At 37.6% G+C, this 16,245-nt stretch overlaps 2 protein-coding genes across 2 annotated transcripts; both read right to left on the bottom strand.

Annotated features, from left to right (window-relative positions):
• Positions 1-367: 367 nt before the first annotated feature.
• On the bottom strand, positions 368-1,315 carry LOC101975177 (olfactory receptor 10T2). The gene has a single exon (XM_005339405.2). It carries the CDS (start codon positions 1,313-1,315, stop codon positions 368-370), a length of 948 nt encoding a protein of 315 aa, XP_005339462.2.
• Positions 1,316-10,213: 8,898 nt separating this feature from the next.
• Positions 10,214-11,155, bottom strand: LOC101958447 (olfactory receptor 10K2). The gene has a single exon (XM_005339431.2). It carries the CDS (start codon positions 11,153-11,155, stop codon positions 10,214-10,216), a length of 942 nt encoding a protein of 313 aa, XP_005339488.2.
• Positions 11,156-16,245: the final 5,090 nt, after the last annotated feature.

Genomic DNA, 16,245 nt, shown 5'->3' with positions numbered 1-16,245 from the left:
AATATTAAACATTTCAAAGAAGAATTCAGGGATTTTTTTCCTCTTTGCATAGGACCTGGTACAGAGTGAATTTGCTATATAAATGGCCATGTCCTGGCAATGCTTTTAGCCATGTCAGACCTTTTTGGTCTTGATTTTCATTTTTGGTTTTCCCTCAAAAGGTTCTCACCTTTTCTCATTTTGTCAAGTGTGAGTTCCTTTCCTTCTTTTCCCCTTCTGAACGGGGCATTGGACCATGTAGGAAGTGGACTTGCCTCCTTCTAGGAGGGGAAGAACCTGTTCAACTCGTGTCTAAAAAGTCAGCGGAAGATTTTAAAACTTTCATTTCTTCTGTGACTTTCCTAGTTAATTTTTTAAAATTCTGTCCTTAGCTCATCCTGGTAGCCTTAGGCATTGCCATAACTCTTCTCAGGGCACTCTTTACCTCCTGGTTCCTCAGACTGTAGACAAGAGGATTAAGCAAGGGCGTCACCACGGTGTAGCTCACGGCCACCAGCTGATCCTTGTCTGAGGCTGACTTGGACTTGGGCCGGAGGTAGATGATGGAAGCACAGCCATAGTGGACAAAGACCACCGTGAGGTGGGACACACAGGTGGCAAAGGCCTTTCTCTTGCCCTCGGCAGAGGGAATTTTGAGGATGGTGTTAACTATGAACCCATAGGATATGAGAATTAACAGGAAAGGCACCATGATCACCAGGATGCTGAGGCTGAAGAGAGCCAGCTCTTTGACCTGGGTGTCAGTGCAGGCTAATTTGATCACGGGTGCCATGTCACAGAAATAGTGGTTGACCCTGTTGGGACCACAAAAAGGCATGTCACAAATGAGGTTCGTGGCCACCAAAGCAATAAAAAAGCCAGTGACTCCTGATAGAGAAACCAACCCCAGCCCTAGCCTTCTGTTCATGATGAGCAAGTACCTCAGGGGGTGGCAGATTGCCACGTAGCGATCGTATCCCATCACGGCGATGAGAAAGCAATTGGTACAGGCAAAGCCAAGGAAGAAGAAGAGCTGGGTGGCACAGGCCACAAAGGAGATGGTCTTGGTGGCTGAGAGCAGGTGGGCCAGCAGCTGAGGGATGATGACCAAAGTGTAGCAGGATTCAGAAAATGAAAGGATGAAGAGGAAACCGTACATGGGAGAGTGTAGAGTCCGGCTGACGCGGATGACGGCCATGATGGTCACATTGGCCACCAGGATGGTCAAGTACAGGAGCAGGAAGAGGACAAAGAGCAGCAGCTGCAGCTCCCCAAGGCTGGAGAAGCCCACCAGGACAAAGTGGGTCACCACGGTGCTTGAGTTGAAACCTCGCATCGGGATGACTTGTTCCTGTGAGTGGATTTAGGGGAGACAATGACAAAGGTCATCAGAGTACAAACATTTCCCAATGCTTTGACTTTAAGAATATTGCCAGGCTTGGATGGTTCCTCTCTTTTTCTCTCAACCTCTCTAGATAAAAAGATGATTTTTTCAGGTAATTTTTTTGTTTGATTGTTTTTACAAGAAACTGTTACTCTGTACAATAGGGGAACTAATCCTGTATTATAGAAATATCGAAAAGTTAAAAGGAGCCATTTAATATGTTTTTTTAAAAACTATTCGATGAATGAATACATTTCTCTGTTTAACCCATTATGTCCCATCTTCCTATATAGAATTGAAAACTTAGGATTAATAGGTTAAGAAGATTAGCTTCAATAAGCAAACTAAAAAATTAAATTATTTTTCTTGTCCTGTAGGGTTCTCCAGTGTTCTTGCATGTCCATCCTCCTAGCACAATGATTTCTTTCCCTTCCATCACAACCCATTTAGTTATCCCTAGAGTACCATGACACCAGTCCTGAGCTCAGGAGCTAGAAGATTGGAGTTGGAACCTTACCTTGATCAACTGTAGACCTATGAACTTCAGTGTGATTGGTTTTTGCCATTTGTAAAACATAAATAATAATAGACTCTCACAAAGAAGAAGAATTAAATTAAGTAAAATGCTTGAAACTGTGCTTCACACATAGTAATCACAGTCCATTTCTTAACCATTTTTGCCTTTGTCTCATTTACCCATTACCAAAATATTTGAGAAGAAAATATCTGATCTTTGCTGTTTCAATGCTAGAAGAGCTTCGATCTCTGAATCAGAACAAAGTTGTCCTGCATTTGATTCATGTTTTCTATTTTTTTGCACTTCTTTGTTTTGTGTTGAGTGAAGAAATTTAAATATGTATGGTTAAAAGATTATCATTTTTCACACTTTTTAAAATAAGGTTTATTTTATTTTTAATGGTAAATCATAATTTTATGTATGTATGGACTTCAGTGTGATTTTTTTTTCTTTTTTTTTTTGTGTGTGTGTGTGTATGGCACTGGGGATTAAACCCAGGGCCAGACACTTGCTAGGTAAGTGCTGCACCACTGAACTAATACCTTTTAAAAACTTTTATTTTGAGTCAGAATTTGTGATCCTTCTGTCTCAGTCTTCTGAGTCCATAGGATTAAAGGCATGTGCCACCTTGTCAGGCTTAGCATGTGATATTTTTGGAACAGGTAGACTTTTTAGAATTGGTCAAATCAATGGTTCTTCAACGTTTCTCTCTGTTTCTCATCCAAGGAGTTCTTGGTTCTCCAGATTTCGACTTTTCTTTCAAGATTTGACTACAGTTGTGCTCTGTATTTATGGAGTTGGGAAGTAGAGCAGGCATAACATATGGGTCCCAGGGCTAGGGCATTCCTCCCTGTGAAACAAAAGGCACTGAGGATCTTTGGGATGGGGGCAGAGCAGGAAATACTAGGCTAGGATAATATAAAAAAAGGAAATAGAATGCACTTTGAATTTATGGCAATTAATAGCCAGAAAATGTTAGTGTTCAGGAAACAAAAACAGATTATCTCAGAAACCTCCTATTATCTTACTCTCTAGGACTTCCCTCCCCACAGAGTCCTAAGCATAGTTGCTCTCACAATTTTAGTGTAAGAGATTCAGGAGAAACCAGGTGTAGTATGGGTTCCACTCAACATCTCCCAACTTGTTGGTTACTTTATTTTATGTTATTTGATTTTTTTGAGTTTTAATTTTATGTTAACTGATACATAAATTGTACATGTACATAAGTTGCATGTATACATTGTACCTGTTTAATGGGGTACCTTGTGATGATTTGATGCATAGCTAAAAAATGGAAAGAGTTGCTCCACAGGACACACTTGTGCGTGCTCACTTTAATCATGCCTGGCATAGTTCATTTGCTCAGAAAGCTCCCCACACCTGCTACAATACTCTTTCCCTTATATCAGACTTTGCAGAAAATAAAATGCCTTCATGTAAGCTACCTTGTTTTGATCCAAACAATCTGGTAGATGCCACAAGTGTTTTGTCTTTATTTCTCAGGTAAGGCAAGTGTACTATGACCTCTCACCTGAGCATGGGAACCTAAGAGCATCCTCATTGTTTTACTTAACATGTTAAATTGAAATCATGTCCTTGTATTTTTGGACTTCTTTTACAGAGTATAGGCTTTTTAAGTACAGGAACAAAATATGTATTTTGTTTTTCTTACTGGGTATTGATCCAAGAGGAGCTTTACCACTGAACTACATCTCCAACCATCATCATCACATCATCATCATCATCATCATCATCATCATCATTATTATTATTATTATTATTACTTTGAGACAGGGTCTCACTTAGTTGCCCAGGCTGGCCTTGAACATGCAAACTACTCCTACCTCAGCCTCCTGAGTAGCTGGGATTACAGGTGTTTCCCACTGTACCTGGTTGATATTTCACTGTTTATTCACCTTGAAAGAACATTATCTGCCCTGTACCTTTTTTAAAGAACAAAAATGTAATTGCATAATGTTTGTTCAGATAAAACTAATCTTACCATTTCTGACTCTTCTGGCTTATATGCTTGACACATTTCTTTGCTATCATCAAATCTTATAATACATGGAGAAGCTTTATTCTTTCATACTAAAATTAGGGAGATAAGAACATAGGTCAAAAGAGTAGGAGAATAGGTAAGTCAATTGTATGGTTGGTGAATGCACTCAAAGGTGAGGAAGACCAAGAGGATATTGTTTAATTGCAGCCACAGTTTTATGAATCAAACAGCATTCAACATAATCATCACCTTACTTTTGGTGACTCAAACAAGAATTTGGTGATATCCAAGATATCCTTTGTTTCAGGTCACAGTCACAGTACTATTTTTATACCTTTTTCAAGCTGTTTCACATATCTGTGATTTCCACACTCAAATCCGCTTCATGTGTATGTCTCCAGTAAACCTTCCCTGATTGCTAGAACCTGCAGAGATGCTCTTCTTTTCATAACACTTAGAGATGTTAAAACTATGCCTATATGATGAATAGTGTGGATATTGCCTTGTATTAGTGTATAATTAATTTATCTCTACAGACATCTGTTATCTGTTATAAACTGTTTTATAGGGACAAATGCAATGTACTCTAATGAGCTGTGCAACCATTTGGGGACATAATAGACTCTAATTAAATACTTAAATGATGGCATGGCTGAGTTTTCCTTGTGTTGAGGAGTTATCTCACATACCATGATTTTTATCTATAATGGGCTCTCTGCTTTTCTACTAGAGTAGTTATCATTCCTAAATTTTCAATTTTTCTCAAAACCCATCTTTCATTAAAAAGAGAAATCTACACTTGAGAACGTTTCCACCCATTGTTTACTTCTTTTCCTTATTCTTCAGCTTTCCTATTCCATGTATTAAGGTGTGGTTTTGGGGTATTTGTCTGTATCTCTAGGTGTATATGGTACTCAGAATAGAGGCTTCTTTCATTACAAGAAAAGAGGAGATAAAATTTTAGCTTGGTGCAAAATAGTTTTTCATAGCAATAAAAACTATGTGTGCAATTTTTTTTCAAATTTGAAATATTTATGAAAAATGTTTCTTTTGTGAGGTCGTAACTGAAAAAGAATATACACTTACCTACTTATGTCCAAAAAATCAAGGATGCTGACATGTGACTTTGAGTTCGATGACTGAGTCTCCTAGGACTTGTGGATGTTGAAGGAGGCAGCAGAAAGCCAATAATAAAGCAGTGACATCTGTCCTGAAAGATTAAATGACTGGAAAAATACGTTCTGACACATCTCAAAGGGTTCATTTGGACTCTTAGATGTCCACACCTTAACGTTTTAAATAAGAGGCCGAAAATAGCCCACACTATGTTCATATGCCAACTCATATCCTATAATTGGACTGGAGAATATTTATAGCCTTTTGGGATTCTAAGGACTAGGGACCTCTGAGATTTAAGGAGAGCTCAAAAAAGTGAAAATTAATGCCTACACTTGGACAAGGGCATCTCATTTACAATCAGAAGAGATACTCAGATTGCAAAGCAAACCAATGCAAAAAAACTTTCCATGTGTAAATGAAACACATAAATATTCTTTTAGCATGGGAGAGTTAAGCTACTATTCTGACAAGAAGGTGACAAATGAGTTTCTTTTCCTATGTAGGAGAATCCAGAACCTATGTTCCAAACTGCCTTCTTTGTCAGGTTCTTAGAAGGAGAGACATTATTTCCCTGTCCTAATCACCCCAGAGCTGACATCAGACACTAGGGGTAGCCTTGATGCCCGCTGAAATGATTCCAATGAGTCAACCCTAAATCTGCTTGGCCAGCTTTCTCTGCCTTGATGGATCATTCCATAGAAAGCCAGCCTTTCCTGAGTTTCCCTTCATCCTCTCCACCTTTGACCAAACTCTGTTCTGCTGTTCTCTCCTGAAGGGCTTCCTGGGCCGTGTGGTGTGGGGTGCTCCCCTTCTCCTTGTGGGAACTGTGAGTAATAAACCACCTGTCAATGGCAGTCTCTTTCTGTTGGTCTCAGCATTCCTTCATAAATATTAATAAAAAAGGCTGTATATAGTAAAGTAGGAGTTCAAATAGGTAAGAAACTTCGAATACAGTTATCAACATAGTCAAAACTTGGATAAAAAAAAACGAATAAAATTGGTTAATTTGCAATGACACTGATTAGAGAACCCCCCAAAAACATCAAAAATGATAAAGGGGATATGACAATTCATTCACAGTCCAACTCATACCATTACTCTAACCACTGATGCCACAGAGTAACCAGTTGATAAGGACAGACTGGGAAGAATATCTGTATAGGTATGTGAAATTTAGATGACCATCAATAAATGCCAAGTAAAATAAACCTTAACATGATTCATTCTGGAAGAAATTGAGTATTTATATGAACATTACGCAACTTAATAATTTACCATCATGTCATTCAGCAAAGAAATAGACTGGTCCCAATAGCTCCAACAAAAATACTGTACATTCAATAATTCATAAGTTGTTCAGAGAACATAAAGAAAGGGAAAATCCCCAGCTCGTTTTTGAGAAAAATAGTGAGATCAAATCTTAATAAGAATTGTGAGAGAAAAGAAAATTTCATATCATTTCCACTGAGAACATACACACAAATATTAGCTTATAACAAATATTAGCACATATGGCAAAAAGATAACAGAAAATGGAGTAAATTAAGTTCAATTCCCAAAATGAAAGTGATTCTTTGTTTGGCATTATAAAAATTTTACAGTAATTCTTTACCTTAACTGATTAAAGAAGGACAATCTTGATCATTCATATATGTATATATTTTTAACCAATCAAGAATAGAAAGCTACTTTATTAATCTGAGGACATTTGCTTACAAAGAAGCTGGAACAAATATTAAACCTAAAAGTAAAATATTGAAAGTTTTTCCTTTGAGATATAAACAATAACCCATTAATACTCCTTCTTTTCAATATTTTACTTAAGGTCCTGGATACATCATAAGTTGATTTTTAAAAAGCCAGAGAAATAAAAGACTAATCAAATTTCTATTTTTTTATGTTATTGTATTTGTAGGCGACTGAAATAATTTTTAAAAATGTATTTGAATTAATCAGTGTTTAGTAATTTTACTAGATACAAAATTTGTACTAGCTGTTTTTCTAAATATCCCAAGAAAAATTTTGAAAAAAATATAAAATATACTACTATAAAAGCATTTAAATAGAAATGAATTTAAAAATATATATCTGAACTCTATAGGAAAAATTTCAAAATTTATTGAAAGAATAGAGAAGATTTATTTGAAGACAGATCTACATATATTACAATACAGAATTGAGTAAAAGTTGTATTTCATATTAGTTGATACATGAAAGTGATATTTGGAGTAGAATGTGACATATTCCACGATATATGTCACTTTAATTCTTAATCTCTTTAATTCTTAGAAAATGACTTTTTAAAAAATTAGAGCATTATAGTTACCTAGAATAGCTGAGTTCATCCCTAAATGACATTTTTTTAAAAATAATGAATTCATTGAGGGTCAATATGTCGGTCAGCTTTGTTTTACCATGACCAGAATACCTGATAAGAGCAATTTAGAGGAGGGCAAGTTTATTTTCGCCTCACAGTTGAAGAGTTTTGCCCATGGTTGGCCAACTCCATTGCTCTGGGCCCAGGAACGTCATGGCAGAAGGGCTTGGTGGTGGAGTGCTGCTCACCTCTTGGTGGGCCAAGAATCAGAAAGAGCAAGGAGGAGGGGCCACAGGAAGAACAGCCCTTGCTGTCCCAGGGTCCTCTAGGCATACCCCCACCTTTCTATAGTTACCACCAAGTAAATCCATTCAAACAAAGATGGCTGATTGGGTTGTAGCTGTCATAATCCAAACATGCCTCTGAATACTCCTGCATCAGCACAGGAGCTTTTGGGGGGCACCTGCTATCCAAACCTTAATGGTGTAGATACTGGGTTATGTAGGGAGCTAGAAACAGCTAATGTGTGGGCTTCCTTCTCCCAGGTACAAGTCGGACTTACTAATTTACATCAGGCAATCGATGAGCACTGTGCCCTTACTTCAATTGTGATGGGTCTGCTTCATGGTGAACTTCCTAGAAAATGTGTCCTAATATACAAAGTCAATCTGGTAGGCTGATAGTATTTGTGGCCTATGTAACAGAATTGTCTTTATCCTGCCTTGGTTTAACCTTTTCTTTTTACTACATTGCATTCAAAACACAATACATAAACTAGCAATTTATTATTATTGATTGAGTTTATGCCTGAAACTCAAGTGCAGATTTCCCTGTGAACTTGGCTGGATTATGTGGCCTTTAAAGGACTTCGCTGTCTTGGTAAAGCCAACTCCAAATCTCCAAATCATATCACTCTTCTACAGGTTACATTTAGAGAGGAGAGGTGAAATTAACCAAAGTGTGTGGGGTGTGTGTGTGTGTGCACGCATGTGCGTGAGTGCGCATTTATGTAAGAACAGAGGAACGGAGTGAGTAGGAAGTCCAGTTTTAACCAATAGGAGAGTGTGTCTGAGGTCAACTTAGTTTTTCAGTCATGACATTAATAACAGGAAGGATAAAATGCCAGGAGAGTCATTCTGACATTCATGACCTTTCCACACACAGTGATCTCGCCCACTTGCCAGTACTCTGGCATGTGACCCCAAAATAATAGCATCCACAACTCTGAAAAAGAAACAAGATTTGAAGGCCATTTGTCTAATGTTAAGAGTGCATCTTTTACACTGGTGTCACATGGCTTAGTCTTGCATTATTAAAATGCATACTTATATATTCTGCTCTTGCAAAGTCCTACTCTTTGCAAGGGGTCATATGTGGGTATCGTAGGCGTTAACTAAGGAAGCAACTCTTGGGTGCTCAGTATCGGTTCTATTTTTCAGTAGGAAAGTCATTTCATTCTCCGAAGTTTCAGTTTCTCACTTACACATTTGGATCATAATATGTGCTTCCCAAGGCTGCTCTCAAGTGTAAATAAAGTAGCATTTTTAAATAACAGCACAGTGCAGGTGTAAACAATTAACACATTAAAAGGATTCATGTTAGAGGTTATCAGTTAATTTCCCTTTCATGAGACAATTTGATAGGCTAGGGGGCCTGAAATAAGCAAGGAAGCCAAAACAAGTGAGAATTGGGTGACTACATAAATGATCTGGCTTTAGTTTTCTTTATCTCCACGTCCTATCCTCCGCAAGTCTCAAGTTTCATAAAAGAAAGGCAGATGACTAACCTCACTGGGAGACATTTTTGTCATCAACCAAAAACAGGACCTCTGAGGGAGAGGTCCAGCTTTATTCCTTCTTGCTTCATTGGTGAGGAGATTTGTGGAAGAAAAGGAAAACACCGAGAATCAAAGTTAATCAATCAGGAGACCTTTATTTATAAGTGGATCTTGAAAAGACATGTAATGTGAGGAGGTATCTCTAGCAGAGCTTCCTGTTTGCTCTCACTCCTGCAGGTAGGAGGGCTCCTAAAATGTCTCGCTAAAGTTCTACACACACACACACACACACACACACACACACACACAGAGAGAGAGAGAGAGAGAGAGAGAGAGAGAGAGAGAGAGAGAGAGACTCCTAAGGTGCATGAATAACAACAAAAGACTGGTTTCTTTTTATACAATTTCCCATTCGATGAATGTCTGAAGAAATGGATTTCAGTTTAGCTTACCTTTCTTGGCCAATCTTTGTGATTTTAGATTTTTTTTGTCTTCAACATATGCTGCTAGGAATATCTCCAAGGTATGCCCACCAAATTTAGATATGTTCTAGTGCATAAAAAAATTAGAAAAAATATCATCTCCTGTTAATCCATTAGAAACAGAGAAAGTGTATAACTTTCTTACTTGAGAATTAATTGAATATATCTTATGCACCAAACTTTGTAACATGCATTTGAAAAATATCATGTCATTTAAAGACTGAGACGCAGAAAATATTCAGAAAGAGTACAAGGGAGAGGCAGGGATTTCCTGGGTTCTTAGAACAGAGTTAGGTATCTGCTTATATTTCCCAGGGTTGGTTTCCAGTTTGGTTGAGATAGTATTTGCCAGGCCTAGAATTCTGAATGAATATATGTTTTCTTATAGTTTCCATCTATTATTTTTCATTTAATTGAGAAGAAAAACTTGACATTGGAAATAATTCATGTGATCAAGTCAAGATGTTACGTTTTTTTAGAACTTTGTATTTGGAAACAGGGGAGTAATATTCTCTGTCCCTGAACATGGTACTCAATTGCTTGATCAATTTCACTTTGGGGATTATTTCCTCCCGAATGAGAGGTCCACCTTAATCCTAACCTTGTGCTTCACTGTTTAGAAAGGAAGGATCCACATTAATGAGGCAGAGAAATTGTTCTTCCTACAACTCTACGAAGTGCTGATTTGAACTCTTTATTTCTTAAGCTGTAAATCATTGGGTTGAATAATGGAGTTAGGATAGTGTAAGATACTGATATCAGAGCATCCTGGCTCGATGAGTAGTTGGACTTAGGCCTTAGGTAGATAAAAGAGGCACAGCCATAGTGGACAATGACAATGATAAGGTGTGAAGCACAGGTGGAGAAAGCTTTGTACCTGCCCAGGGTGGAAGGAAACTGGACTATGGCTGAGATGATACGAATGTAGGACACCAAGATTAACAACAGAGGAGCAACCAAGACCAATGCACAGAGCATGAAGATGATAATCTGACTGAGGCGGGAGTGGTGAGATGCCAGTTTGAGGACAGGAGAGATGTCACAGAAGAAGTGATGCAGTTGGTTGGAGGAGTGGAAGGGCAGGTGAAATACCAAGGATGTGATGATCTGAGCCACAGTGAAGCCACAGGCACAGGCAGCAGCCACTAATCCCAAGCACACCCCGTGGCCCATGAGCACTGTGTAGCGTAGCGGGTTGCAGATGGCCACGTAGCGATCATAGCCCATGGCTGCCAGCAGGAAGGAGTGAGAGCAGCCCAGGAAGAGGAAGGTGAACATCTGGATGGCACAGCCCAGGAAGGAGATGGTCTTCTTCTGAGCCAGCAGGTCCACCAGCATCTTGGGCACAATGACAAAGGTGTAGCAGGTCTCAGAGCAGGAGAGGACCGAGAGGAAGAAGTACATGGGGGTGTGAAGGGCTCTGTCCAGCACAATGGTGGACATGATGATGGCATTGGTGCCCAGTGTGAAGAGGTAGAGGAGCAGGAAGACCACGAAGAGCAGCTGCTGCAGCCCAGCCAGAGCAGAGAAGCCCAGGAAGACAAACTCTCTCACCACGGTGTCATTGGTCCACTCCATGGAGGGTGCATCCTCAGAAAACAGTCCAGGAGAGAGGAAGAAAGAGTGGCAAAAAACTCCCTGAAAATTATGAGAATCACTGGAAATTAATCATGGCAGAGCAGGTATTCTCATATTTGGGCTTCAAAATACATCATTCCTTCTCCCTGCTAATTTTTCAATAAATGAAATACCTGAAATTGAGTCAGTTTACATTAGCTTTTAGGTCTCCTTGGTCATTCTAACACCACAGCCAAGAAGTTCTTGCCATTTCAGATTCAACCATGTCTCCATCCCCACAAGGTGGCTGACATCTCAATTTTTCCACTTGTTCCTTTGACACTTGTTCATTTGGTTTTCTTGCATCCACACTATTTTAGGGAAAGATTTCCCACATATTCTTTTTGTTTGTATTTCCTTATATCAAAACTCCCACTTTTAAACTCTTAAATTTAATCTCTCCATAGCTCAAACTATATTCTCTTCCACACTCCTTGCCTTACTTCTTGGCAGGAATCATTATTTCTATTTTCTCATATTCTCTTTATGCTGACTATTGCCTCTGTATTCTTATTCTGCTCCAACAGCTGGAAACATTCACTTCTTATTTAAGTGCCTCTAGCCCAAGATGGAGCAGGCCATACACCCTCCAGTGCCGGTCTGAGAGCCTTTTCTACCACAGCAGAACCACAATCTTTTTTCAGGACTTTTGTGCATGTCCATCATTCCCCTTAACCACTACAGAAATTATGTTGTGGCTCTCCTGCCCACAACTACTCACATCTCTTTGATTTATCTTTCCCCTGAAGCCAGATAAACCTTCTGATACATAAATTGCATGACAGTTCTCCCGTCCTCAAAAATTTTACTCATGCCTGTTGAATAAAGTTCAAACCCTACAGTTTTTCAAAGTCTTTCATCTAGGGAACCAAACTATATTTCTAATGTTCTTCTGTACCATTATGTGTTAGTATTAGGAAAAGAAGTTTGGGCCTTCTTTGTCTTTATTCCTTGCTCAAAATTGTTTATGACCCATTTATACTTGTAGATATTATATAGCTGTTCTGAAGTCACAGCTAGTCCACACTTACTGGAAGCTTCCATGGTCCTGGTAAGAGAAGTTCTTTCTTCTTCAGAACTCACATAAAACATCAAAACATAATTTAATAAGACAGTCACTTAATTTTAAAATATTAGATTGAATTGTTCTCATCTCTCTCTTCTCCACTAGATTTTGTACTGTTGATGGAAAGATGGGAATTTCATGAGTCTTCACCTGATTTCTATTTAGTCACCAGTATTTAATAACCTCTCAATAAATAATTACTAGATAAATAAAAAAACTAACTTGTTAAGCTATTACTGATCTCATTGATGGCATCAAATTCATGAAGTAAGAGAATCCTGAGTGTTACCCTGGGAATGAAGATTGCTGAATATCAAGAATTTTTAAGGATTTATGTACCACATGTCCTAGTGATCATTCATTCAAACCTAAAAAAAAATATTTTTGGTTTAAAATAAGAAAATAGTTCTGAATACGATAGCTGGTCATTGGAACTCCATACACCTAATATTATTCCCGATTTCTAGTACATTTGCAGCTCTCTAAAGTATATTGGAATATAGACATTATAGAAATAACATTTTATTCATCCCATTTAAGAATATCACTAATTATTACCTTACTTGATAGTAATAACAAAAACTTTGGCAATGTGTTCAACCTTAACACAGAACAATTGACTCAAGAATACCAGACAGTACACAATGAATATTAAGCAGTATGATTATAATCATGTGTGAGGAGCTGTATGTGATAATGATACACATATAAATAAGTCCCAGCCCAAGGCTTCATGTTGACTTTGGTTCAAGAATCAGACATATTCAGAAGAGATTATTATTTAAAATATAGTGATTTACATGATTGATATTCATTTGGAATTATAAGAGTACTACTAAGACAACACTTGTATATATCCATAGAAAAGAATTTTTAATATTTTTCTTAATGCTTTATAGCTATACAGAATAGCAATGTTCATTTTGACCTATTCAGATATTCCTCAAAAGAAGAAATAAAATGCCCCATAAATATAAGAAAAAATGTTCACTACTTCTATCCCCAGCAATCAGAGAAATGTAAATCAATTGTATTGAGATTTCATCTCACTCAAATTAGAATAACAATCATCAAGAACAAAAATACTAATAAACACTAGTGATGGTAAGAGGGAAAAGATACAATCATATACTGCAAATTAGGACAACCACTTTGGAAAACAGTATGGAGATTATTCAAAAAGCTATCCCACTCTTCAACATTTAGAAAAATAACAAAAATCAGCATTTTATATGTGATACAGACACATCAATATATATCACAGTGCAATTCACAATAGCCAAGTTATTATGGAACCAGCCCAGGTGCCCATCAATAGATGAATGGGCGATTGCCGCCATCTCCCCTCCCCCGCCCCGGGAGCGGCCGCGGAGCCGCCGCCGCCGCCCACACTGCGTCAATAGATGAATGGATAAAGAATTTTTAAAACTTATTCCTGGGTTTCTTTACATCTGTTACGGACAGGATGAACTAAATAATACTTGGCACAATATCACGAGAATGGAACTATTGAGTTTCTGGGAATTTAAATTCAGATACAAGCACCAATATAGGCAAGCACCATTGCTTCTCCTAAAGGAGGGCTGCCTGATCTCTGTTTCTATTTCTATAATAGTATTTAAACTTCCCCAGCTCTGTGAAAGGGACAAATATATTCTTCTTGCTCCATGTTGTTCCTGTGGTTATTTGCCAAAAACTAACATAAGACTTTTTATTGCCCAGTAGACTCATAGATTTATCAGAGACACACTGTTATCTTTCTCTAATTTTAGATTCCATAATTCTCAATACTAACTAATGAGTTTCTACACATGTCATCTGAAATTTTCCCCTAAGAAGCTGAGTAATGCAGGGATCAAATGGGTTTTGAGTTGAGACAGATTTTAATCTGAATTAGGTTTTAATCTGAATCTGGCGTATTATAGTGGTAAGGCCTTACATCTTCATGGCCCATTTCCTCCCTTGTATGATGAGAAGAGGAATTTCTGCTTCCCAGGGCTATTGGAGGGGATTCATTGGGATCACCTATGTGAAAGAGACCATTTTGATAATCAGGAAGTGCTTACTAAATACTGCCCTTTCATTACTTTATTATTATGCTTTATGTACTTTCCCAGATAGGGGAAACTTAGGAGGGATCCTTGTTCTCTGAGGTTCTCCACCCTAAGTGTAAATAACTTGGTTTTCCATGAAGCTCTGTTCTGCACTGGGAAGATGCAAGCGTTACCAATCTTGAAATACCACATAAATACTTTGGTACCTGGTTGTTCTCTAGGTGAAGTCCTATATGTAGGATATTTAGACTCTGGTTGAAGTAAAGGAAGTCTCCCGTTTTCTACTTTGGGTGCAGGATGGGAGAAACCACAGAAGTCTAAGTATTCTTAGTCACATACATCAGTTTCCCCTTATAGATGTTTTGTAATTATGGAGCATGCATATTCTACAAAGCTGGTTTTATCTACATTTGTAGACATCAACTTCAGCTGTTTATTGAGCTCCCAAAGACTGGAGCAGATTGTCTAGTAATTCACATGTTTTATGATTTCTCTTATGTTCTAAGTACTAGAGATATAAAAATAAAATTATTATTCATTTTGCAGGGAAAACAGAAGCAAATGGCTGTCCAGAGTATAAGAAAATTATCATGAATCTTATTTAATATGGTTCAAAGCCAACAAAATGTCCTGGAATTCTTGAGGAAAAAAAAAAAAAACAGAAAACTTCAGGGAAGGCTTTGAAAAACAAGTGATATTTTAATACTACATGTAAGCATTTTGACAAAAATATAGACAGAATCTAAATGACATCATGGATGTAGACAATTTGATTGAATTGATTAATTTTTTATTAATATTGATTGGCCCTTTGGAACTGAAAAGAAAAAAATATCCCACTGTTTTACTGCACATGCACATTTATAAAGGAAAAGCATCACTTCATAGAGGCCTGTGAAAGACACCCACTTTCTCTCTTTCCCTCTTCTCTTTCCTTACAATAAACTTCATGATGAGGTCACAGATTCACAGATATTGATGATGTATAAAATATAGTAAATAAATACATTGTATTCTTAGAAAATTCTAAGAGCGTGGGTGTTAAATATTCTCGCCACAGAAAATGATAACTATATGAGTTAGTGCATGTATGGGTTAGGGAGCTGTCACCACTCCACATAATATTTATACTTCAAAACATCATGTTGCACATGATGAATACGAACAGTTTTATCTGTTAATATAAAAATAAATAAAGAAAAATGCTTCAGCAAGCAAATGAACAAAACAAACCATAAGTAAATTTAACCAAGTTTTCCTCTGAGGAACATTATTCCAGTCTACCAGCCGATTGATATTGTTTTAGAAGTTTCCAGAAAAAAAAAATAGGGCAAATTTTGTACCATTTTGTCAATCCCAAGATTCAGATTTATTTTATAGCAAGGTAACATAAGCTAATATTTATTATATGTTCTTTATGTTCTGAGTAGGGTGAAAATACTGTTATGTATGTTGTCTTAGTTGGTTCTCTCAATGACCTTGTGAGGAAGTTATTTTTTTTTTTCAGTCTCTCCATCATTAAGATGAAAAACTTGAGACTCAAAGACATCGGGGATGCCCTTTGGGTTCCCAGGGCTGGTGGAACCTGAACTAGACTGAGGTGCAATCTGTGTGTGTGAACACACGTTCATGCACATGAGAAAGGGTGGCATCTGCCACCCTCCTTCCACACAAAAAGGTACTTAAAGGAAAAAAAATTCCAATGCAATATATTGAGAGTGCAGGTCCCAGCTCCATCATGTTTTAACTTCCAAAAATTCTTTAAAATGAACAAGACAATGTTTTTGCAATGGTTAAATGTCAACACAGCAATTAGTTCTGAAATGATAACTTAAGAGTTGAAAGGGATGGGAGAGCTGAGGGTTTTGAGACTAGGATTTTCACACTGTCTCCTGCATCTCTATTGGTTTGGGGAAGGATTTAATTAGATA

The sequence above is a fragment of the Ictidomys tridecemlineatus genome, chromosome 11 (genome assembly GCF_052094955.1).
Source record: "Ictidomys tridecemlineatus isolate mIctTri1 chromosome 11, mIctTri1.hap1, whole genome shotgun sequence".
Classification (NCBI taxonomy): Eukaryota; Metazoa; Chordata; class Mammalia; order Rodentia; family Sciuridae; genus Ictidomys; species Ictidomys tridecemlineatus.
Note: the sequence above shows the minus strand (reverse complement) of the source record. Positions and strands in the feature narration are given on the sequence as shown.

What these genes read in the sequence shown, in the direction of transcription:
- LOC101975177 (XM_005339405.2), bottom strand. Translation starts at nt 1,315, where the DNA reads ATGCGAGGTTTCAACTCAAGCACCGTGGTGACCCACTTTGTCCTGGTG.
- LOC101958447 (XM_005339431.2), bottom strand. Translation starts at nt 11,155, where the DNA reads ATGGAGTGGACCAATGACACCGTGGTGAGAGAGTTTGTCTTCCTGGGC.